We start from the raw sequence: 23,304 nt of genomic DNA on the forward strand, positions 1-23,304 counted from the left end.
GGTGGGGGGAGGCATGTGGAGAGCAGGAGTGAGGGGGACAGGAACCGCTCTGGGGGTGGGGTAAAGCTGCTTGAGTCTTGCCACCTTCTACCTTCCAATAAAGCCGTGCCCTGCTCTGCTTCCTTGGCATTCGGCTCTGCCGTGTCCCCTTCCGGCAATGGCCCTGCGCTCCTTCTCCGAGGCCTTCCCAGCCCTTCCTCGCAGACTCAGCTCTCACCACACTTCCAACTTGCAAAGTTTCTTCTTTCCCTTTAATGCGGGGGAGGGCGGAGGAGGGCAGAGGATGACTGGGGAGCGAAGTGTCCAGGGGGTTGGGTGTAGTGAGGCAGGCGCCTCTCGAGGAGGCCAGGACGGAGACTGGCTCTGGTCTCGCATATCGCTCCTGGGACCTGGCCGGGGCTGTCCAGGGCATCGCCCACGCACAGCTGGAGCCCAGGCCTCAGACCTCCACTGAGCCCGGCTGCGTCAGGTGCTGCTGAAGGAGTTGGATGTTGTGCAGCAGTTTCTTCTGGTGGCCAGCCAGGGTGATGCCCAGGGCAGGCAGGTCTCTGGTGGGGAAGGAGTGGATCAAGTCTGGGCCTGCTTCTCTAAGATCCCAGGCATGACCCCTGGCCTGGGCCCAGAGGAATCCCCACCCCACCTCTCTCCCTGCTTACTCCAGGCTGAGCTGGACCACATCACTGAAGGTGCAGAGGCCAAACTTGGAGAAGTTTTCTTGGTAGCACTCCAGTCCAATGGCCAAAAGCCAGGCCTGGGGTGAGTCCAGAGAAGGAAAGTCCAGGGCCACAGGGTTCAGAAGGGCCTGGGAAGGTCTAAGTGAGGGGAGGTGGGTGTCAAAGTCTCCCCTTCATCTTAGCCCCCTCGCCTCAGTTTGTTTTCAGTTTGTATCTACCCTCCCTGGTTGTCCCAGGCTCCAGCCCCAATCTGCAGACCTGTCCCCGGGGCCACCGTCAGCCTGTAGAGTGTCTGGCTTTCGGATCATCTTGTCAAACGCAGTCACCAGCTGGTCAAAATGGGGCCGCTGGGTACGGTCCTTCTGCCAAGTGTCTAGCATGAGCAGATGTAGTCCAGGAGGACAGCCTGGAGGTGGGGGAAGCCGGAACTCCTGTTCTATTGCATTTAGCACCTGGGGGTTGGAGGAAGACCGTGGTGAGGAGAAGCTACTGCTAGTGGAAAGAGTATCTTGTTGGTTAGGTCAGTGGGTGGGCTGGGATCAGGCGGAGCATGAAGCTGGAGCGGGGAAGGGACTTAACGATACGGAAGCCAAGAGAACTTCTGGTGTGAGCGGATTAGAGACTAGAGGCTAAGAACCTATGAGTCTGTGAGGCTGGTGGATTGGAAGGATGGGGGTGGGGGATCAGCAGTGTCTAGGTCAAGAGCTCACCTCCTGGTCACTCATATCCCAGTAGGGTCGCTCTCCATAACTCATCACTTCCCACATCACTATCCCAAAGCTCCAGACGTCACTGGACGTTGTATGTTTTCCGTGAGCGATGACCTCTGGGGCTGCCCACCGAAGCATACAACTTGGGCCCTGAGGGGTGGGGTTAGAAATAACAGCAGCAATAATGATCTCAGTGGCCGCATTTATTGAGCGACTGCTATGTGCTCACATGTCTGCCCGGCGTTCTCTCCTGGATGGAGCCCTGGTGAGCCCCATCCCTTCAGACACTGTGATATGCCACAGGTGGTTCAACCCTGGGTCCCAGCTGGGTCTCCAGCACCCTCTGGAAAAGGCTGAGCCCCCCAGGCAGTGCTCTCACCTGAGGACTGTGGCCAAGACGAGCCACTTTGCACACCAGGTGGCTATTCACCAGCACGCTGTGGGCAGAGAGGGCACGGTGCACGAAGGCGAAGCTGGACAGGTACTGCATGGCTGCGGCCACTCCTCGCTGCATGGCCACCAGCTGCAGGCTGCTGAACTGGCCCTCCCGCTGCTGAGGGGCAGGGGGGCAGAGCTCAGCCTCCAGCAGCGGGGTGGGAAGCCTTGACCTGCTGCACAGCCCAGCAGGTATCAGCATGAGAGGGAGCGGGGATTAAGGAATCAGAAAATGGCCTGGGAAGGAAGGATGAAGACCAGTGGGGGTGGGGGAGCAAAGATATAGGGCTCTGTCTCCTGTCTCCGGGACAGCTGAGAATTGTAAACCTCCCCGGACCCCAGGCTTCCCCAGCTGCGCCTCCCGGCCCCCAGGCTGGACTGACCCTGAGGAAGCTGTCCAGGGGACCCAGCTCCATGAGTTCTGTCAGCACCATGAGGGGCCGGCTCTTGGTGACCACGCCCTCCAGCCGCAGGATGTTGGGGTGCTGGAACTGGCCCAGGACTGCAGCCTGGCCCAGAAAGGTCATCTGGAGGCTCTCGGTGCCTCCAGCCCACAGGGCCTGGATGGCCACAGCCTGTTCCCGCCGTCCCCGGGGCTGCAAGCGGCCCCTGCGTACTTCACCAAAGGAGCCTGGGAGGACAGGGGCAGGTCGGGGAGTATGGAGGAAGGACTGCAGGCTCACGGTGTCCTGCCCCAGTTTGAAGGGATCCCGTCCCTTCCATCCCCTTCCTCTGCCACTGCACACCTGCCCCAATGACCTCCTCGATCTTGATATACGCGGGATCCACCTCCCTGGTAAACTCCCGGATGGCCTGGCAGGGGTCCTCGTACGTGGAGGGGTCGATGTAATACTTCACCCCAAGTCCTGTGGGCAAATGGGGCATGTCATGAGGGCGCGGTGCAAGGCCAGGCTGCCCGCACACGGTGGGGGGGGGGGGGGCGGCGTGCCCTCTTACCTACAAAGGCAGGGTCAAGGACTTCCCCTCAGCCTCGGGGGAAGCTAGCCTTGCGTGCTGTGCTCAGCCCCCAGCTCTTGGTCTGGGAGCCCCCCCCTCCCCCCCCCCCCCCCCCATCCTGGCCCAGCCCCTCCCCACCCCATACCTGGACTGCTGTACTGCTGCAGTTGCTCTGTGTAGCCCGTCCCACGCCGCTTCCTGAGGACAAACCAGAGTCCTGGAATGACTCCCTCCCGTTCTGTCCCCCTTTCAGCCCCCACGCCGGCCACCCTCTGGCCAGGGGTCTGTGATCCCTCCTTCCCACCTGGGCACGGACCCTAAGGGAAGGGGCCGGGTGGCAGGAGGTGGGCGCCAGTGGGGTTTCTGCGGTGGGCTGCGGGGCTGCAGGACGTGGGGCTGTGCTGTGGGGTGAGCGGTGCTCGGACACGGCCAGAAGGGGCTCACCTCCGGAACACGACAGCCAGCACGGTGATGGCTGCCAGCAGGAGGAAGGCCAAGGCCCCCAGGATGGACCCAATTACCAAGGAGAGTCTCTCTGGCAGCTGGGTGGACAGCTCACCTGAGGAAGCAGCCACCCAGGATCACTCATGGGTAAGGCCTTCCCTGCACTCACACCTACATACCCCCCGCCCCCCACCGTGCACCTGCTCAGACCCACCCACAGACCCAAAGGCCAGCCGCTCAGCCATGAGACTATCCTCAGCCTCCTGGCCCACACGAGCTCTAGTCTGGAGGGTGCTGGGTGAGGGGTCAAGGCCTGGAGGGCCCCCCGGGCCTCTCCTCACCATTCCCTGGTGCTGCCCCCTCCCCATCCAGGCTTCCTCTCACCTTGAGGCAGCGTCTGGAAATAGACCTTGCCCCCGTAGGGGCCGTGGCCTGCGGCAGTCCGCGCCCGCACCTGGAAGCCATAGATGTGGCCAGGGCTCAGCTGGGTCACGGTGGCCGTGTTGGTCTCGCTGGTCAGGGTGAAGGAGTGGGATTCATCTTCTGCCTGGGGGTGACAGCCATTCACTCCCTGCTGCCCAGTCTGGCCCCTCAGCCCTGCTCCCACCCCCAGGCTTCCTGGCACCTCTCCCCCACCCCTGGCCCCACTGTGGGGCACCCCCTCTCCTCCCCACCTGGTCATAGTAGCGGAGCTGATAGTCCAGGATATTCCCGTTAGTCTGGTCTGGCTGTGGCCAGGACACCGTGATGCTGTTGGATGCCCGGCTCACCTGGTGCAATGCAGGGACTGCAGAGGGAACTGGGGTGTGGGGGGTTAGTAGGAGGGTCTCCAGGGCCCCCCCCTCCCCCCCGGCAGCAGGAGTGGGGGAGGGGGCTGTAAGGAGGCCAGGCCAGGCGTCAGGCAGAGTAAAAGGCTCACCTGCGTGGCTGGTGCTGACATTGATGGCGGCAGCCTGGGGAGGGTCAGGGCTGAGCTCTGACACCCCGTTCACAGCCTGCACCTCCAGGATGTAGGGCACATGTGCCCGGAGCCCCCCAACTAACACTCGGCTCTCAGTCAGGCCCCTCTGGCGGGGGTCGAAGTGCACCTCATCCCTGCAGCGGCGACAGGTGCCCGGGGTGCCCGTGCCAGGCTCCTGGTGGCCTCCGCATTCCTTGCACACGACATTGAAGAGCAGGTCCCCGCGTCCCCCCAGCTCCTGAGGCAGGCGCCAGTGCAGCATGAGCACTGAGCCTTGCACCTCGAACCAAAGCTCCCGGGGAGCCGAAGGCGGGCCTGGGGAGGCCGGCGAGGGTGGGGGCAGCGAGGAGGGCCAGGGAAAGGAGTCGTTGGGGTAGAGGTGGGGGAGGAGGGGTGGGCATGATGGAGGAAGTTAGGAAGCAGGGGACAGCAGGTGGCCCAGAGGGGAGGAGACCAAGAGCATGGGGTGGGGACCAGAAAGCGGAGGTGGGTGGGAGGAGGGTAGGAGGTGGGCCAGTGCAAATGGAGTCAAGGTGAGAAGGAGGTGTGTAGCAGGGAGGGACAAAATGAGGGAACAGGAGAAAAGTCACTGCAAATGCACACCAGCCCCATGCGTAGCCCTCGGGCTCCCCTTCTCTGCCGCCCCCAGTCCCATTTCCACCCCCTGGGCTGGTGGGAGACTCACCAGTGCAGGGGGCCTCTGGGGGGTCGGAACCGGCCCTGTAGAAGCCCTCAAGGCAGGGGCAAACAGGCGCCGCAGGGTCGGGGGCGTGGCTGCGGGCTGGGCAGGGCAAGCAGGGGGCGTTCCCAGCCGTGGCCTTGTAGGAGCCCTCGGGGCAGGCTGAGGGGCAGAACCGGGTGAGGACTTCAGGCTCACTCCACTCACTGCCTCCGGAGCCCACATGCGTCACATGCATCACTCGGGCATCCTCCCAGCCTTCCACTCCCCAGGGAGGTCTCTCCTTTCCTCCTGAGACCTACGCCCCACCCCCTCTTCCCTCTCTCCCTCACTCAGGCAGATTCCTTCCATCAGGTGACTGGGGTGGGAACTGCATTTCCTTGGGTGGAAAAAGTGAGGTGCGGTGGGGGACTATGGGCAGGACAAGCCCCTGATATAGGTGTCTGGCTCGACTGTGTAACCTCCCTCTGCAGAGGCCTTCCGCAGCCTCTACCCTGCAACAGAAGCATCCCCCTTGGCTGGTACCCACTGCCTTCTCCTACCTGCATCCTGGTCACCTGGCCCTGTGAGGATCACTTCCGAATTACACGGCATATAGGGACGAAGGACCCACCCCAAGATAACCCAGGAGTGTGATCTCCATCACTTCCCAGGCCTGCAGTCCCAGGAGGCTCAGCAATGTGGAAGTCTCCAGAAGGTTCTAGAAATTTGAGGTGAGCCTATGACACCATATTTGTGTGCTTTAGAAAATAAGTCTGGAGAAAACAAGAGTCCTTTCCTAAAATAGCTTATTCCTGAACTTTTGGAGGACAAAGTAAAGTTTTGGGGTATTCAGCAGAGGCGCCCAGAGGTGGGGAGATCTTGGGCAAGTGCACAGTGGCAGAATCTCACCTTGGCAGGCCTTGTCTCCACGGGCGGGCTGGTGCCCTGGCTGGCAGCGGCAGCCCCCAACAGCTACCATCCACTTGCCCTCCCCATTGCAGTGCAGCCTGGGGGGGCTCCCCCCGGCCTGTCCCCCACCTCCATCCTCCTCTGGCTCTGCGTGAGCCACACAGGTGCCCACGGCGGCCACCAGGGAGGCGCCTCCGGCCCCACTGGCCTGCGTCTCAGGGAAGGAGGCGAAGGCGCGGAGAACGGAGGGGCAGGTGTAGGAGAAGAGCTTGACCGCCACTAGGGCCAGGCAGGCCCCCGTGTCCTGGAAGGCCACGTAGAAGCCTCGCTGGGTGAGGGGGCCGAAGCTCCTCTCTTTGACATTCAGCTGCAGCCCGGCCCGCTGCCCAGTGCCGCGCGGGCCCACGGCCCAGGCAGAGGAGGCGGGGAAGCTCTCGTCCGCTGCAATCGTGTCCACCTTGGTCCAGCGTTTGAGGTGCCAGGAGGAAATGCTGTCGGGGCCATCGGGCTCCTCCGCCTGGCGGTAGTAAAGCGTGAAGGTCTCCCGGCAGGTGCCTCCGGCCACGCCCAGGCTGGCACACGCCCGCACTGAGAAGTGGAGTCTGATGTGTGCCCTCTGCGCTCCTCGTCGCTCTACAAAGTGTGTCTGCAGCCAGTTGTCCTGCCCGGTGCCCGGAGGGGCCCCTGCCACATGGCATGCCTCGAAGGTCCGAGTCAGGCGTCGCTGGTCGTCCAGAACGCTCACTTCATCCCACTGTAGGGAGGGCGGCCGGGGAGACAGTTAGCTGCATGCAGAGCGGGGTAAGAACACGCGGAAGTCCTGTTCCTCTCGGGAGGATGAGTCTTACCCCATTAGTCTCTACCCAGGGCCTCCCTCCCAAGTTCCACACTCTAGGAGCAGGGTGGGGGAGGTGCGCTGGGGTCAGGAATGCCACTCACCCCGCCTGGTGGGTAGGTGAGCCAGCCAATCTCGGATGTCTCTCCAGTGGTGTCCAGAAGCACCTCTGCCCAGAGATAAGAAGGGACACTCAATGGCCAAGCCTCCGGCCGGTGCTGCTAACCCTCACCACATTCCCATGAGGAAAACAAGAATTCCCCTCCCTGGTCCTTTGGATCCACCAGCAGGGGCACAACTGTCTGTCAGGAGCCTTTCTTGGAAACCTTCCCCATCCTTTGCCCCTTCTTGACGTCTTCACTCTTTTCTGCCCTTTCTGAATCTTTCCCATTTCCCACCCACGGTGGCAGGTAGGGAATTCTCCAGTCTCCCCTCCCTCTTACCTTCCAGAGCCAGAACTGAGGACGCCAGCCCCAGGACCCAGAGACTGCACACCATGCCCGCCACTCCGCTCCCTGACCGGGCGGCCCCCTCAGCAGCCATGGGGCATCTTCAGGGCTCCCACCATTGCCCTGGCCACCACCCTGCTCCCAGGCGGGGCTGCTGCTTTGTAAGACTGGAGGTCTGCTGCCGAACTCGTTTCCTGGGGAGACACATAGGACCAGAAGAGGCAGGTGGCAGGGAACTCCACTGCTACACAGATGGCCCAGACCCCAAAACCTGACTCTGTGTCTTGTCCGATAGCTCTCAAACCACCCCAGCACCAACCGAGGGGTAAAGGCCTGTAGGAAGCTGACTTTCTCCTGACTTGCGCCAAGTCTGCCATCTTAGAGGGCCATGTGATGGGTCACTCCCTCCCTACTTCCCACAGGTGACCCATCTCTGAGCATTTCTTACGGCCCTCCCTTAGAGCACAGGGTAATTCTGGGCCAGTCTTACCCTTTTCTTCTGGAAGGAGCTATTTCAGTTCTTTCTCTTCATTTCCTCTCCTCTCCTCCTCCTACGGCCACCCTGCGTTGGAAGTCAGAAGATTCTTCTCATTAAAACAAGCAGAGTAGAAAGCTGCTCCTTCCCTAAGGACACACGATTCCCCCTCGCCAGCACCTCCTGACCCACATAAGACCTGGACACTCTAGACATTGCAAAGAGGCAGTGAAGCAAGAGGGAACACAGGAAAGAGCTGTGGGGTATGATGGGAGGGAGGGTGGGGGAGCAGACATGAGAAGAACAGAGGCATAAAGATGCCGTCTGAAGAGTGGAGAAGGGGTTGAGCTCTGGGGGACTGGCATGCCTACATTTGTGAACAGAGGTCTCCTGTCCACAAGGGGTACACTTCTATGGCATGCGGAAAAATAAATGTATGCCACATATAGGAAAAAATGCTTCTAGCACGCTCACAATGAGAGGACAGAATGGGGAAACAACAGTGGCATGCCATCTTGTCCTAGGAGATGAAAAATGCCCTGGGTTGAAGGAAATGTGAGAAACAGGCTCTCTAGATTCACGGCGCTTGTAAGTTCAAACTGGTGTTTTCTCTTGGAAGGACACTTGGCAATGTCTAGCTAGCAGGTTCACTTCTGAGAGTTTGTCCTTCAGGTACTGTATCCTTTTTTTTTCTTTCAACTTTTATTTATTTTTGAGAGAGAGAGAGACAGAGTACAAGCAGGGAAGGAACAGAGAGAGAGGGAGACACAGAATCCAAAGCAGGCTCCAGGCTCTGAGCTGTCAGCACAGAGCCCGACGTGGGGCTCAAACTTGCGAACCGTGAGATAGTGACCTGAGCCGAAGTGGGATGCTCAAGTGACTGAGCCACCCAGGCGCCCCGGTACTCTATCCTTGGATCTGGTTGCACAGAAGTTCAAACATGGATATTTATTGCAGAATTGTTTGGAAGGGAAAAACCTGTAAAGTAACTGTTCATCAAGAGAAAGATGGTTAATAAATTATGGCACAACCTTAAAAAAGAATAAGGACAACAGTTTATGCACTGATTACAAAAATAATTTCTAAGGGTAAGTAGTCCATGCAGAATGGTATAAAGTGTGTTCCCAATTGGGAACCTAAAAAGGCCATCCCTGTACAAGCACACCCCCATGGCTCACAAGCACATGATGAGGGGGCATGGCTGCCTCCAGGGTCACGATGAAGACCAGTGGGCTCAGACCTGCCTTTGCTCATTGGTCTAGATATTAGTGGGGACCCATTTCTCTCCTTGTGACTGAGTCTCAAAAGTCTGCAAGTTGCATGGACCAGAGCGGTACATTCCATTTATTTCTGTGAAGAAGAAAATAAGAGGCAGGTTGTTCAAAGCCGTCAAACTGAGAGAGAAAAAAGAAAGCCATTGGAAACTGGAACCTATTTCCTCCAGGACAGTCATGGCCAGGTGATCCACACCATCATTGAAAACTGCACATTTCATAATGAGGTCAAAATCAAACTACTGCACTATTTAACTTCGATAAATAAGAAAGTCATAATTTGATTCCTGCTAATCTAATTTCTCTGGCAATGCTGGCTGTCTTGCAAGATGAAGCCTTCAGTGTCACCCCCATGTGGTTGTCATGAAAGGGCACAGCTTTTGCAGCTGTGTGGGCTGGTGCATAATGGGTATCTGCCCATCAGCCACTGAAATTTCCCTTTCATGCCACTAGAACCCTACTTGTGAGATAGAGTTTAACTTAGAGCATATAGCAAGTAAGAAGCATTTCCAAATCACCCGGTTGTACACCTTAAACTTACACGACGGTATACGTCAATGGTCTCTCAATAAACCTAGAAAAAAAAGGAAGCATTGCCATACGGCAAATGATTCCTGAGAAACAGAGGTTCTTTGCAAATACTGTCCTCAATGCTGCTAGAATCATTCACAGACTAAATGTTTCAAAGAACAGGGAGACCGTGAAGTAAAAAAGCAGGGCCCCACCACCAATGGCTGCTCAGTAAATATCCAGAAGGAACTCATGTTGTGGCTGCATCCCCCAAACTCTCTGTGGCTTAATTTGGAGACATGCTTGTCACACCAAGGCAGACCAGACTCTGTCCAGCGCTATAGGGTCTTTAGGAATGCTGTTATCAAGAACTGAAAATGCCAGCAAAATGTCTTTAAACAAGGAAAGCTATTATATCATTTGCCCAGCAGATATTCTCCAAAATAGCCTCTTTCAGGCAGAAGATGGATGGATTCTGGAATATGTAACAAAGAAAAAACTGTAAGCGCTGTGTCTTCTTCAACTTATAACTAGACAAATAATCATGGAGAAGGAATAATAAACACTTTGGATGCATCTCAATGAATTTTGGGGGCTGGGGTGGGGGAGACAACAAGAGGGAAGAGATATACTGCAGATCATATCAGCTGCGCAATATGGAACATTCTAGAAGATGAGGGATGGCAAAATATTTGCTTTGATGACCCACAATACAAGCAACACAGTCGCTTGTGGCTACAATAGGGCGTGTATGCATAGCCTCAGCGTGCATCTTAATGACAACATGAAGCTGGCCTGTCTCCAGAGGATCCAGAAAAGAGCAAAAGCAAAAGCAATTAGAGAACACGTTAAAGCCACTCAGCTTCTGTCCTCAAGAGGCATCAGGAAGAAAAGAATTAAATGGAGACATTGCGTGTGGATTGCCACTTTCCAAATTTTGTACAGATTTTTGCCAAGAACAAAGATATTCATTAAAAAATGGTTGAGGATCTTCAAGTACCCAGAAGTGTCCCTTGCTGTCCGAAGGGACCTCTTTTCGACGTGGATCCAGAAGACTGAAGGTTATAAATGAGTTCCTTCAGAAAACAAAAACTGGTTGAGTGAGACTAGGAGGTTAGGTCAATTCTCGCTTATCAAAAAAAAAAAGATATATTCAAGTCTTTTCCTTTTTAATATATAAAAAGAACTTGGGTGTATCTCTATGGCAAGAATAAAAATTAGGAAAGAGGAAACTTTAAGATATGGAAGAAACTGCTGTCAGCTAATTCCTACCACCGCAGATTCTTTTGAAAGAAGTTTCAAAGGCAGAAATGTTAAGTGACAAGAACACGCGCTCCATCCACCTGCCTGGAATACTAAACAAGCAGGACTTAGAACTTGATTTTCAAAGGTGCCTTCAGTGGCTGAGGACTAGGACATCTTTCTGCATTTAGTCTAGGAGTGTGTCCTAGAAGCAGTCAAGGGCATCCCTGTTGCAACACAGGTCGGGGGGAGGGGGCGGGGGGGGGAGGGGGGTGGTGTGAGGGTGGGCCTGCTTTGGATCCCTCTAACTTGAGCTCGTGAAGGGAACCGGTCCATGTTGAGAAACCCTTTAAGCCATGAAAGAGCAGAAAACTTCTCCCAATCAGGGAAACATTCACATTTCAGATGTGTGTATGGTTTGAAAAACAGAACACCAGAAGCAGCAGAAATGTGGATGGAAAATGGTAACTCAGAAAAGAAGACTGATTAGACAAAATTTCATATGACAAAAATTGCATTCTATGACTTCACATTTTTTTTCTCAGCTTCTTTTCTACATATATCACTTTACATCTTTTCGCTATAGTAGACACACTGCATCCACAAGCCTGCTACATTTCTTTGGTTTATAAAAATATGACAGTTCGTAGGCATCAGAATTGTGTTTTGTTTCCAGAAACTGGCAAAGATGAAAGATGTGTAGACTCTTAGCTTATAAATCACAGCTTCTGAGTTCTGTTATCTTTAAAAATGAGAGGCTTAAAAATACATTAAATGAGTACATCTGTAAGAATTTAAAAAATTAACTGTCCTCGAATTGAAATGTTAAATACGGTAATTTTATGAACAAACTGAGATGGCTTAATATAGTTTATGCACCTCAATCCACAAAATGAGTCTTAAAAACATTAAGTGATATAAACCTTATGAATAAGCTTGAAGGAAGGTATGGCAGAAAATACACTGAGCCGTTAAGACTGGTTCCTTCCTGTAGGAGGGAGAAATGAAGGATAGTAGGTGGGGGGTTATTAACTATGTCTTAGGTATATTCCAATGGGTTTCCTTGTTACAACGAGCATATCTCATTTTTACAATTAAAACAAAATCTCATCATGACCATCGAAACAAAAAAAAAAGGAAAAGATTTTCAAAACCCAGACTAACCTAGCGTATGTTTACATGTTATCCTCCCCCCACCCCCTTTTTCTCTCTGGGTTTCAAAATAATCTAGAGATTTTCATCTATGAGAAGAAAGCAGAGAGAAAGAGGCAGCAGGAGTTGGGAATAAATGAGCAAAATAACTTTATCCCTGGATTTTCTTTAAGCTTCTCTCCGAAGAAGTTCAAATTGCCCCACTGACAGTACCATGCTTCTCTTACTCGGTCCTAGGCAAAGGACTGCAGCTTTCAAGGGGGGACCAAGGCGGCTGGACACTCAGAGCACAAGACAAGGGCATCGTCACTAAGTGAGCCCAGATGGGAACATTCGGAGAGGCAAAGCAGGCTGCGGGGCCCAGCAGGGCAAGGGAGGTCCCAAGGGCAAAGGGGCCAATGGTTAATGTGTGGTGTGACAGGTCCTCACACCTGTTAGCCACAGGGTCAGCGTGGGAGGGGTCAGAAGCACAGTCCCTGTCCTCGTCCTGTTCTGCAGCTGTTAAACGCCCAGGAAATTCCAGGATAATCCTTGCTCAGCTTAATGCTGCTGCCTCTACCCTTTAATCTCCACCTTGGACATGGTCTCAGTCGCTGTCTCTTGGAGCTCTGGCTGCCGGCCTTGAAAAGGATCCCCTCAGCCCTTATAGCGGCATCCAGAGCACACAGTGAGGACGTGGCTGTCCTCTGGCGCTTCTGGCCCCTGCCGCCCTGGTGGGAGAAGCCAATTTGTGGATTACCTAGCAGAGGAGAGTCCTGTGTCCCTTGAGGCCTCCAGCCTCCAAGAATGTCCCCCAGAGCACGCAGATGCAGACGAATGTGCCTCCCACTCCCAGGCTGTGGAGCTGGGGGAGGCTTTTAAGATGCAGGCAGTGTCTGGGAGTGGCAGACAGCCACTTAGACTGAGCCACTCTGGCTGTGCACGGACCACGGACACACGCATGGCTTTGGAAAAGGGCGGAAGGGAGGATGTTGGTGCTGTCAGTACGTGTCTGCGGGAGATGAGTACATGGAAGAGTGTAGAAGTCCCCAAGAGCCAGGACCAGTGCCTGTGGGAGCAAGTGCGAGAGCGTGTGAGGCAATGTGTGTGAGGCGAGATGGGTGCAGGGCAGCACGCGTGCTGGGAGGAGTGCGTGTGCGTGTGTGTGTGTGCGCGTGTGTGTGTGAGCATGCACATCAGAGCAGATCCAGAGTGCTCCTCATACTGATGCCCACGAGCCCTTCTCCTCACCCTGGGTCTGTCCCCACTCTACCCCCAGTGGGCCTGTCGACTGCCCTCTACCCCAGGAGTCGCTGCTGCCGAAACATCTGGGCTGGGAGAGTGCGAGCTGAACAGGAAAGAAGAGAAAGGGAAACCAAGGCTGCCTCAACTCCCCAACCCCACCAACCTGCCTCCACCTAGTGGGAGGGAGTGCGTGCGGCGGGGACATGGGACCTGGGGCCTAGCTCAAGAGAAGGTGAGGAGCTGGAAAAGCGGCCAACAGAGAAGAGGAATGTTCCAGCCCTTCACATGCTCAGACCGCTGGTGCCTGTTGCTCCTAGGCACTCTGGTGACATAATCGTCACTGCCAGCCATCTTCTTGAACCCTGAATGAACCAACAGACTCCCAAGGAGTCCCCTCTCTAGGCCACTAGGTAGGTACACAGAAGCCCCCACCCTCGCCTTCCTGCAAGGAAAAAGGGCCACTGCTCTGAAAGAACCAAGCAGCCCCTCAGAACAGCACCCTCAACAAACGACAAGTCGCAATCAGGCAATGCCCATTACCTGGACATCTCCCCGCACTGCCAACAGTTCCACAGCACCTTCCCACCCAGCCAGCATCTCCCCTTCTGGAACCTGAGTCAAGTTCTCCTGCCGGGTGGAGGGCCTGGCCCCGGTTTAACTTATTGGGAACAGGCCCAGCCGCTTCTCTCCACCGGCACCGCCAGGGACATTACAACATCAGCTATGCTGGGCCCAGGCCAGCTCCCCCAGGGATGGGAGGAGCGAGGGTGCCAGACAGCCAAGATTGGAGGGTGGGGGTGGGGGGCAGGTAGGGCCAAGCACCCAGATGCAAAGCGAGGGGGTGGAGCTGGGGCAGAAGCAAGCAGCAGACTTTAGTTGCAACTTGGGGGTTACGCCGGGGAGCACAAACGGAGCCTTCTCTCCGCTCCACGGCTTAGGGGTGGGAATGGGGGTGGGGGAGCCGGGGGCAGGCGTGGGATCAACGTCCTCGCCCCTCCCAGCTCCGTGGGGATTGGAGAGATGCCACGGGAGTCAGAAGGGTGGGCGATCCTCTTCGGAACGCTGGGGGCCAGGCTTGGCGAGGTCCCCTACGTCAGGACCCCCAAGCCAGAGCCAGAGCAGCGCCTCGGGAGACACAGTGGGGGATCGCAGCAGCGAGGGTGACAGTGGTGTCAGTGATGGCTGGTCAGAGGTCGGGCAGCCAGCGTGGACAGTTTAGCACCCCTCACGAACCCACCTTCGCCTTGGGGAAGGACACTCAGCACTCCCCCAGGGGGCCCCCCAGGATCTGCAGAGGCCCGGTCTGGAGGGCCCCTCTACTTTTGCAAACCTGGACGCCTCTGTCCCCAGGCACACCGCCCCCCCCCCACCCCACCCCCTCAACGCCGCCTGGCACCCCGGGGCTCACCTTCCGCCGGCCGCAGGCTCCTCAGGTCTGCTCCCCCCACCCTCCGAGGCCCCGCGGTGGAGCCGCGGCGCCCGCGTCTCCGCTCGGGTGCGGGGACCCCGCTGCCCGCGGCCCGGGTCCGCTCGCCGCCGCGCGTCTCCGGGGTTCCGGGGCGGCCGGGGGGCGGTGGCCGGCGGCGGGGGCTGCTCTGGAGGCGGGGCGTCCGGGGATCGCGCGGGGCCCGCGTCGCGCTGGCCGTCGCCGCGCTCGGTCGCGGGTCCCGCCGCCCGCTGCTCGGCTCTGGAGCGGCGGCAGGGGCGAGCGCAGCCCGGCCCGCCCCTCCGCGTCCCTCCCAGCCCGGCCCGCCCCTCTCCAGCCCCTGCGGCCGCCCTCCTTCTCCCCTCTTCCGGGGAGCCGAGCCCGCCCTCCCGGCCTGGGCGGCGATGCGCGGGGGAGAGCGGGGTGGAGGCGCGGGGCTCGCCCTGGGCCCGCCTGTGCGCCTGGGCGGGGGCGCCTCCTCCTCCCGGCCGCGCGCGGCGGGGGGACCGGGGCGCCGGGGGAGGCGCGCGCGAGGGGCCCGGAGGGCGCGGGCGGCGGGCCGAGGTGTTTAGACCCCCGGGCCGGGCGCGGGCTCGGGTCCCCGGGAGCGAAGCCCACGGGCGGCCGGCCGACGCCCGGGGCACCGCGGGGCACGGCGGGGCAGGGCAGGGCAGCGCGGCAGCCGGCCCGAAAGCCCGCGCCCTCTCCCCACCCCTGCTTTTCGGCTTCAACTCTAGGAACTAAACCCGCTGTTTTAGTTCCTACTCAGGTTTAAACTAAGGTGGGCGTGAGCTGCGAAGAAGAGAAAGAAGGAAAAGAAGGGGGTGGAGGGAAAGACAAACTGAGAAATCTCGGAGGGTACGGGGGTGGGGTGGGGATGGGTAGGCAGCAGTGGAGCGGTGGCGGGGCGGGGGGGGGGGGCGCGCATCTGGGTTATGAAAGTGTCTGTGATCTAGCCTTAAACTCTTCCGCCTCTTCGTGACCCTGGATCTTGGTCAACGTTGGGGCTGCTGACTCCACCCTCCCCAAAGGGCTGGGAAGCCTGGGTCTGAAAGGGGAAGTCCAGATGTAGGTGCCTGGCTTTGCATTGCCCGGGCAAGTCGTGCACCCCTGGGTGGCTCCACCTCTGCCCGCTCCCCAGGGAGAACCTACCCACAGGGATCTGAGGCGTTGGGAGGTGCCTGGAAGGTTGGAGGAACCGAGGGGGCGCCGCGAGGAAAAATGTTTCCGCCCACCCCGAGCCTCTCCTCCGACCGGGGACAGGATTTGGGGGGTCTATTGTTCCGGTCCTACAGCGCTGAGCCGGGGCTTTCCCACGAAGTGCTGCTACCACCTGCTGGTTCTTTCAAGGAACACAGGCGACTGGTGGAAGTCCCTCTGGCCTTTCCCCCCTCCTCCCCGTATCACCGGGTGGCATCTCAGTTCTCCCACTTACTTACTTCGTTTATCCAAGACGAGGGAAAGCGCTAGCTAGCTGCAAACGGGCTGATCACAAAAGTGGTACTTAAGGAGCATTCAGAAACCGAGGAAAATTGTGAAAGAGATCTGTGAGCCAACAAGCACAATAAAGGAAACAATGCAACTCATTAGAAGGCACCTGGGAGAAACAAACCGGCTTTAATGAATTGGCTGAATGAGTGATGGAAACTGAAAGGCGACTGAACTAGTCCCCACTTGGCAAGGGGGTTGTTCCCTCTCGATATCTGCAGTCAATTAATAAGCCTAATAATGTTGAATGATTCTGCATTTGGGCAGCTTGGATAAGTCCGCTTGCACCGGTGAGCCTCACCAGATCTTGTTTCCTCCCCTTGCTCGGAAATTCAGTTGGTAGAGAGCTGCTTTCATTTCCTTTCCAAACCAGGCATCTCCGAGGCCTGGAAACACTTTTGTGAAGAAACCTGAATTTACATTGTATGTGATATTATATAACTCATTATCCTAGTTACAGTAACAACATGACTGCCAGAAAGCTCTGGGTGCAGTGGAAACTTTTGTTTTTTTCTTTAAAGCGCACGATTAAATTATGTTAAAAGCAGCAACAAAACAAAAACAGAAGTTACTTTATAAAACCCAGAAATTCCAGTAGTAATTTGCAATGCATGGCATATGCTGACAGCATAGTAAAAATATCTGTTCTTTTCTATTGCCTGATGTATCCCATTGTTAACACTGCCCATTAGGTGCCTATGATCTGAAATTAAGTTTTTGTTGTGCGAGGCTTATGTAATGAGCATTTTTTTCTCTTGTTGATAACATTTGCGAGGGGTCCAGTCTTCAGAGAAAGCACCCTTGTACTCTGCAAGCAAAGAGGTGATTCCGATTGGCCCTGTATCATCATCTCCTGTGTGTTAAACCACGTTTTAAAGGTAGGTGGAGAGCACAGAATGCATTGTTAAGTTATGCTGCCACCTGCAGCTATTAAAAAGCAACGTAATGAATCTCTTTTTAAAGTTGAACATAAATCTTTGCCATAATTTGTTCAGTGCCTGGCACACATTGGGTGCTCCGAAGTGTTTTAGAATAAGTGAATCAAACATAATAGTATTTAAACTTGTTCTGCACTGGTGGGGGGGGGGGGCAGGACCTAATAACGTTTGTGGCTCACAGAATTCATTATCTTGGGACACAGCCCTCTATCATGTAAATCTGGAGCCAGATTACAAAACTCCAGGTGGCTTGGGATGGATCTTTGATTCTGCCTCTTTTCTTTTTCTGTTTTTGCCTCCTTCTCAGGCTTTCAGTACCCAAGGATGCTCAATTTCTTCCTTCTTCCTTATTTCCCTTTAGGATGATGGATGCAGCCTATGTTATTACAGAGAGCTTTATAAGTAACTTCTGGGATAAGCATTCTAGTAAAAATCAATAAAGGAATTTGCAGAGCCCCCAGATCTCCCATACCAAGACATTAGTTATTTAGTTACGGTTCCAGATACACAAACTTACAGGGGCCCAGTCACTTCCCTGACCTGTCTCGAGGTCCTGTGGCTTTTTTTTTTTTTTTAATTTTTTTAATGTTCATTTATTTTTGAGAGAGAGAGAGAGAGACAGAGTGCGAGCAGGGGAGGGACAGAGAGAGGAAGACACAGAATCTGAAGCAGACTCCAGGCTCTGAGCTGTCAGCACAGAGCCCGATGTGGGCTCGAACCGACGAACTGTTAGATCATGACCTGAGCCGAAGTGAGATGCTTAACCGACTGAGCCACCCAGGCAGGTGCCCCAAGGTCCTGTGGCTTCTAAATACAGTCTTATTTGCCAAAAGCTGGTGTCTGGTCTCTAAATATTGTGCCCCATAAAAATGCCAAGTGCCCATTTATACAACTCATACTTTTTCTCCCCATTCAGAAATTTCTAGAGTGTTCTAGAGTTTTCCTACAGTACAGGTTTATTTGAAGGACAAACCCAGTTTGCAACTGACTTTTAGACCAATGGTGATTGATATCCTGGATGCTCACTGAAAGTGAATGATCTTCAAAGTTTCCCCATGAGAGCCTTACACTATGACATTACTTTAACCAAGCAATAATCAAAAGACATTCAGAAGTATCAGTGCGCAGAGAGAAAAAGGAGGGCTCTTGTCTCACAACAGAATGTTTTCTCACTTAGAGACTGACTTTAGCTGCATGACACGGCAGCAGTGTTGCACAGAACAAGTGCAAAGTCGCAGGGCGGTGGTTTAAACAAATGGAGTGATTCAGGAATACGGGGGCAGCTCCTGGTCAGCAAGACTTAGGCTCCTGCCTTCCATCTTTCGGGCGATGCCTCGTTCTCCGGGTTCTCAGCATGTCAGCACTGCTCCAGCTATAATGCCTGTGAGCTCTGGTCAAGAAGAGGATGGACCCAGAACCAAGAGCAGAGCTTTGGCTGCGTTAGCACCTTTAAAGAACCTTTCCCGAAGGCCCACCCGCTGACCTGTCCTTGTCTGTTATTGGCCAGGGTTGTGTTGCATGACCACCCCTACCTGAAAGGGACAGGGAAGTGTGTGCTTCACCAAATAAAACTCAAGTTCTGTTTGTGAGAGAGGAGAAGAGAGAGAAGTTTAGGCGACCAGCAGCCTCTGCTACAAATGAGCAAAGATGATCACAGTTTCATACGATTTCCTGCAATCTGTGAAGACAGAAGCTTTCTGTAGGACATCCTTGCTGGTATTTTCCCTCCAGTCCATCATCCTCAATACGTATTTTAAGTGCTCCAAGGTGATTCCTAGGAAAGTTACTGTAGTGAATGGAAATGCTAAGAGCTTCCTATCACTAAAATAATTATGACCTCACCTCAAAAAGAAAAATAACAAATCCTCCGCAGTTACTCATAGAAACAATCAGAGTTGCAAGCATCACGCATTTCAATAAGAATTCGGGCAGCCCCCACTGGCAGGACAGGGTTGATGCGGGCTCCTCTTGCCACACTGCGTCTTCCCTCTGTCAGCTTGGTCTTCCTTCTTCAGATCCAGACAGGATGTGAGGCACGACATGATGCCCCAGATGGAGCAAATGATGCCTACTCTGCTCTTCCAGTCAAATGCAGTCTTGTCCTCTCGCTCCAGTCCCAGATAGCATTCTCTGAAAACACCCTCACGACCCCACACAGGAAAAGTGGCCTCTGTTCCTGCAAGATCTGCCTCCAGCTCTAGACGGACATCTAGAAACAGCATCTTCTGTTTCCCGGGATGCTGGGTGTTTCCTGGGCTTAGCTGACAGCTCTGTATCTCTGCATTCATCCGGGATTCTGGAATGTCTCACATCAGACCTTGAAGCACCAACAAAGGGAACAGGTCGCTGCCAAGAATGAGTCAACAGCACCATCCACAAGACTTGAGCCCTTTCAAACATATGAGGCAAAGTTGAAAAGGAAGAGCAGTGTCAGGTTTTAAAGAACAAGTCTTCCCCTTATATTCATACCGAGTTGAGAACAGATCCGAAAACTATTTTAAAAGGTTGGAATAAAAAGGGAGTGAGGAAAAAAAAAAAAAAAAAGAAGGAAGGCACAATAGCCAAAATGAAATCTTAGTCATGCAGAAAGAAAGAAATGACAAAACTCTGGGGAAAACAAACCGGTGAAATATAACCTATGAAGCGGGAAGGCTCAAGGTATGAGACCTAAATCGATTATTGTTTAAATAACAGAGAAGGTAAAAGGTTTGGAAAATACAGTAGGAAACCCTCACCTTAAAGTGATAGTTCTGGGGGCGCCTGGGTGACTCAGTCAATTAAGTGTCTGACTCTTGGTTTTGGGTCAGGTCATGATCTCGCAGTTTGTGGGATCGAGCCGCACGTTGGGCTCCACGCTGACAGCATGGAGCCTGCTTGGGATTCTCTCTCCCTCTCTCTTCCCCTGCCTTGCTCATTCTCTCTCTTTCCTCCCCCCTCAAAAATAAATAAATAAACTTTAAAAATAACAATACTTCTGGAATGGGAAAGATCAAATACACAAGACAGAAAGAAAGTACAAAATTAACACAATTTATTTTAACATCTGGCACATATTAAGTACTTAACAAATATTTATCAAATAGTTGAATTAAGCGGCGCCTGGGTGGCTCAGTCCATTAAGCATCCGACTTCGACTCAGGTCATGTTCTCATGGTTTGTGGGTTCGAGCCCCACATTGGGCTCTGTGCTGACAGCTCAGACTCTGGAGCCTGCTTCAGATTCTGTGTCTCCCTTTCTCTCTGCCGCTCTCCTGCTCACACTCTGTCTCTGTCTTTGTCTCTCTCTCTCTCTCAAAAATAAATAAACATTAAAAAATTAAACATAGTTGAATTAAAAAAATCATGAGACTGAAAATTCGGAGATTTTGCTATTTTCTAAGCACAGCTGATAAGCAAAATCAATGCCAATATACATTCTGGAGAAAGTTTTCCACTTAATGCCTTGTAAGTTTACATACACACACACACACACACACACACACACACACACAATTTGTATTTAACAATAGTTAAAATCAAGATCCTTTCATATTTTTTCTCTGGGGCATTGATTAATGGGAAGGTAGTAGAATCACATCTTCAGAGCTTTCAGAAGAAAAGTGTAAAACACTTGATGAGTTTCTCAAAAGCCGTTCTCAGCCCTTCTCCTTAGCTCCCCTCAATGTTGAGGTGAGGGCCTAAATAACTGCCCTCCTGGTCTTTCTTTCAATTAGGGGTGGACGCCAGGCCTGACTCTGGTTCTCGAGAAGAAAACCGACTTCTGCTGGCAGCACTTGTGAGAACGCTTTTGGCTTTCTATGAAGAGACACAGATTCGGCTGATGTGGCTTTCTCCTTTGTCGCATCTTGAAGTCTTCTGTTGGACGTTGTATTGGTCTCCTATCAATGCCATAAAAAAAACTTAGTGGCTGAAAACCACACAAATGTATTATCTTACAGTTCTAAATTTGGGTCAGAAGTCCAAAATGGGTCTGAACTGGGTTAAGGAAAACAAACAAACAAACAAAACAAAACAAACCCTCAAAGTATAGGAGGGCTGTGTTCCTTGTCTAGGCTCTAGGGAGAATCTTTCCTTGCCTTTTGTAGAGCAACTTCTGGGGCCACTGCATTCCTTAACTCATGGTCTTTATCCTCAAAGCCAGTAATATCGGCTGAATTCTTTTGCTGACTCTCTTCCGTCTCCCTCTTCCACTTATGATTATAGTGGGTCCACCCAGATAATCCAGGATCATCTCTGTATCTCAAAGTCAGGCGATTAGCAACCTTAATTCTATCTGCAAACCTAATTCCCTTTTGCTTTGTAAACTAACATAACATCCTAATTCCAAGGATTCCGATGTGGATTTTTAGGGGACCTCCCATTATTCTGCCTACCACAGACATGATGGCTGGAGCTTCAGCATCCCTATTAGCAACTGGGCCAAAGCCAGAAACTATGTACTCTTTTTTTTTGTTGTTACATGAGAAAAAAAACAACATCTGCAATTGTGGTTTTTGTTACCTGTAGCTTCATACCTCTCTACTGGGTAAGGACCCACACATTATATCCCCAGCCAAAGGTTTATTCTTTTTAAACATCAAGCTGGGGTCATTCTCAGATCTGCAAATTCTTGGAACACTTAACACTCAAGACTGTTTTCTAGTAAGGCACACAACAAATGTACTCTGAATAATCAAGAAATGAATAAGGAATTGCATTCTTCATTAGGGAGGTTGTGATTGAGAAAAAGTGGTTGTAATCAGTGAAACTATCTAAAATTGTAGGATAAGTAAAATACAAAACAAAATATAAACCTGCAAAACACTAATAACAGGAAAATTAAGTAATTGAGGGTAATTATGGCAACAAAAGTAAAATGCTCAATGTAAACATAAAAAGAAAGTCTTTCTTTTTTTTAAAGGAGATTTTAAACTCCAGATTAGCAGCACGCAAAATATGAAAGAGAAATGACAAAGGTAGAGATGTCATCGGTGTTAATTTCCTTCATGCCCATCAAAGGAAGTCAAGAGCCATTGTTGGCATAATTAGGCAAAAATAACTTTAATGTTTTAAGATAATCATGTAAGATTATCTTTAAAATAGAGTGTTAAGGCTGCAAACCGTAGATAAAAGCTAAAAGCAAATGGACATATTTCATTCATCTAAGAAAATATAGATAAAAGATAACAAGGAAGCATTGAAATACAGAAAGGATAATTAAAGTGACAGATGTCAAACCTAGTACAATAGCCTAATAAGCATAATATTCTAGAACTATTTCTATGGTAAGTCAGTGGAATAAGTACATTATGAATTTTCTTCATGTAGTAAGCAACAGAAAATCTCTTCCAATTTTATAATATAATTAAACGAGCTATTGTCTTTTCCATGTCTGGAAATATTTATATAAGTGAGACAGTATTTGGGGGAACTTGACCCTTTAATTTCTCAAATGAAAATGGAATTGTCAGTGGTGGTACAAAATAATGCTGTTAGCATTGAATATATAATTTTGAAATATTTAAACCATGGAATTAAAATACACATACACATACACACAATTGGAAGAAGAAAATTGCCATCCTTTCCCTGTTCCCCACCTCCCTTCCACCTTTCTCCTCTCTTATCCCGCACCCTCCTAACCCAAGGAATGATAGGAAGATGATGTTGACTTGTCTACAAAATTGATTAGGCTCTTATAAGCAGTAACTTACAGGCTTCATCTGAGTCTTTGTGTAGCTAAAGTAGCAATCACGTAAGGAGATAAAACTTAGAGATGAGATCTCTTTTTATTTATTATAAACCCAAGAGGATACAGTGTGAGATGGGAGATGATTTTTTTAAATCATGGTATATTAACATTCAGATTCAAACAAAATATAGCTTAAAGACTTTAATCACTTGAAATTAAAATATGAAATTGTTTATTTCCATATTGGAAGATAGAGTAAATTTCTTAACCGGATTATATTCATTCATTCCATTCAAAGTAGATTAATGACACAGAGATATTTGATACATAAAATGTTAAACAAAACTAGTGTAGGGGCGCCTGGGTGGCTCAGTTGGTTAAGCGTCCGACTTCGGCTCAGGTCATGATCTTGTGGTCTGTGGGTTCAAGCCCTGTGTCAGGCTCTGTCCTGACAGCTCAGGGCCTGGAGCCTGCTTGGGATTCTGTGTCTCTTTCTCTCTCTGTGCCCCTCCCCTGCTTGCATTCTGTTTCTTGCTCTCTCAAAAATAAATAAACATCAAACAAATTTTTTTTTTTAATTTTTAACGTTTTTTATTTATTTTTGAGACAGAGAGAGACAGAGCATGAACGGGGGAGGGGCAGAGAGCGAGGGAGACACAGAATCGGAAGCAGGCTCCAGGCTCTGAGCTATCAGCCCAGAGCCAGATGCGGGGCTCGAACTCACGGACGGTGAGATCGTGACCTGAGCTGAAGTTGGACGCTTAACCGACTGAGCCACCCAGGCGCCCCCCCCCCCAAAATTTGTTAAACAAACATTAAAAAAAATCATCCTTAAAAAAAAACTAGTGTAAATTACAGAAATTTCCCATA

At 52.2% G+C, this 23,304-nt stretch overlaps 1 protein-coding gene across 4 annotated transcripts; it reads right to left on the reverse strand.

Annotated features, from left to right (window-relative positions):
• Nucleotides 1–229: 229 nt before the first annotated feature.
• Nucleotides 230–14,618, reverse strand: EPHB6 (EPH receptor B6). 4 transcript variants are annotated; one of them, XM_027075644.2, is made up of 19 exons: nucleotides 14,321–14,615; nucleotides 8,364–8,499; nucleotides 7,526–7,597; nucleotides 7,030–7,229; nucleotides 6,691–6,755; nucleotides 5,752–6,505; nucleotides 4,867–5,022; nucleotides 4,140–4,496; nucleotides 3,895–4,019; nucleotides 3,605–3,767; nucleotides 3,221–3,335; nucleotides 2,922–2,974; nucleotides 2,566–2,685; nucleotides 2,203–2,450; nucleotides 1,764–1,937; nucleotides 1,385–1,534; nucleotides 933–1,126; nucleotides 657–812; nucleotides 230–548 (listed from the first exon to the last, which is right to left on the reverse strand). In XM_027075644.2, exons 4-19 carry the CDS (start codon nucleotides 7,127–7,129, stop codon nucleotides 440–442), a joined length of 3,039 nt encoding a protein of 1,012 aa, XP_026931445.1. In that variant the 5' UTR covers nucleotides 7,130–7,229; nucleotides 7,526–7,597; nucleotides 8,364–8,499; nucleotides 14,321–14,615; the 3' UTR covers nucleotides 230–439. The 4 variants fall into 4 exon arrangements, with proteins under 4 accessions (XP_026931445.1, XP_026931448.1, XP_026931447.1 ...); XM_027075647.2 differs by lacking the exon at nucleotides 8,364–8,499 and having other exon boundaries at nucleotides 3,895–4,007; nucleotides 14,321–14,618; XM_027075646.2 differs by lacking the exon at nucleotides 8,364–8,499 and having other exon boundaries at nucleotides 1,764–1,934; nucleotides 14,321–14,618.
• Between the last annotated feature and the right edge of the window lie 8,686 nt (nucleotides 14,619–23,304).

Source organism: Acinonyx jubatus, chromosome A2 (genome assembly GCF_027475565.1).
Source record: "Acinonyx jubatus isolate Ajub_Pintada_27869175 chromosome A2, VMU_Ajub_asm_v1.0, whole genome shotgun sequence".
Classification (NCBI taxonomy): Eukaryota; Metazoa; Chordata; class Mammalia; order Carnivora; family Felidae; genus Acinonyx; species Acinonyx jubatus.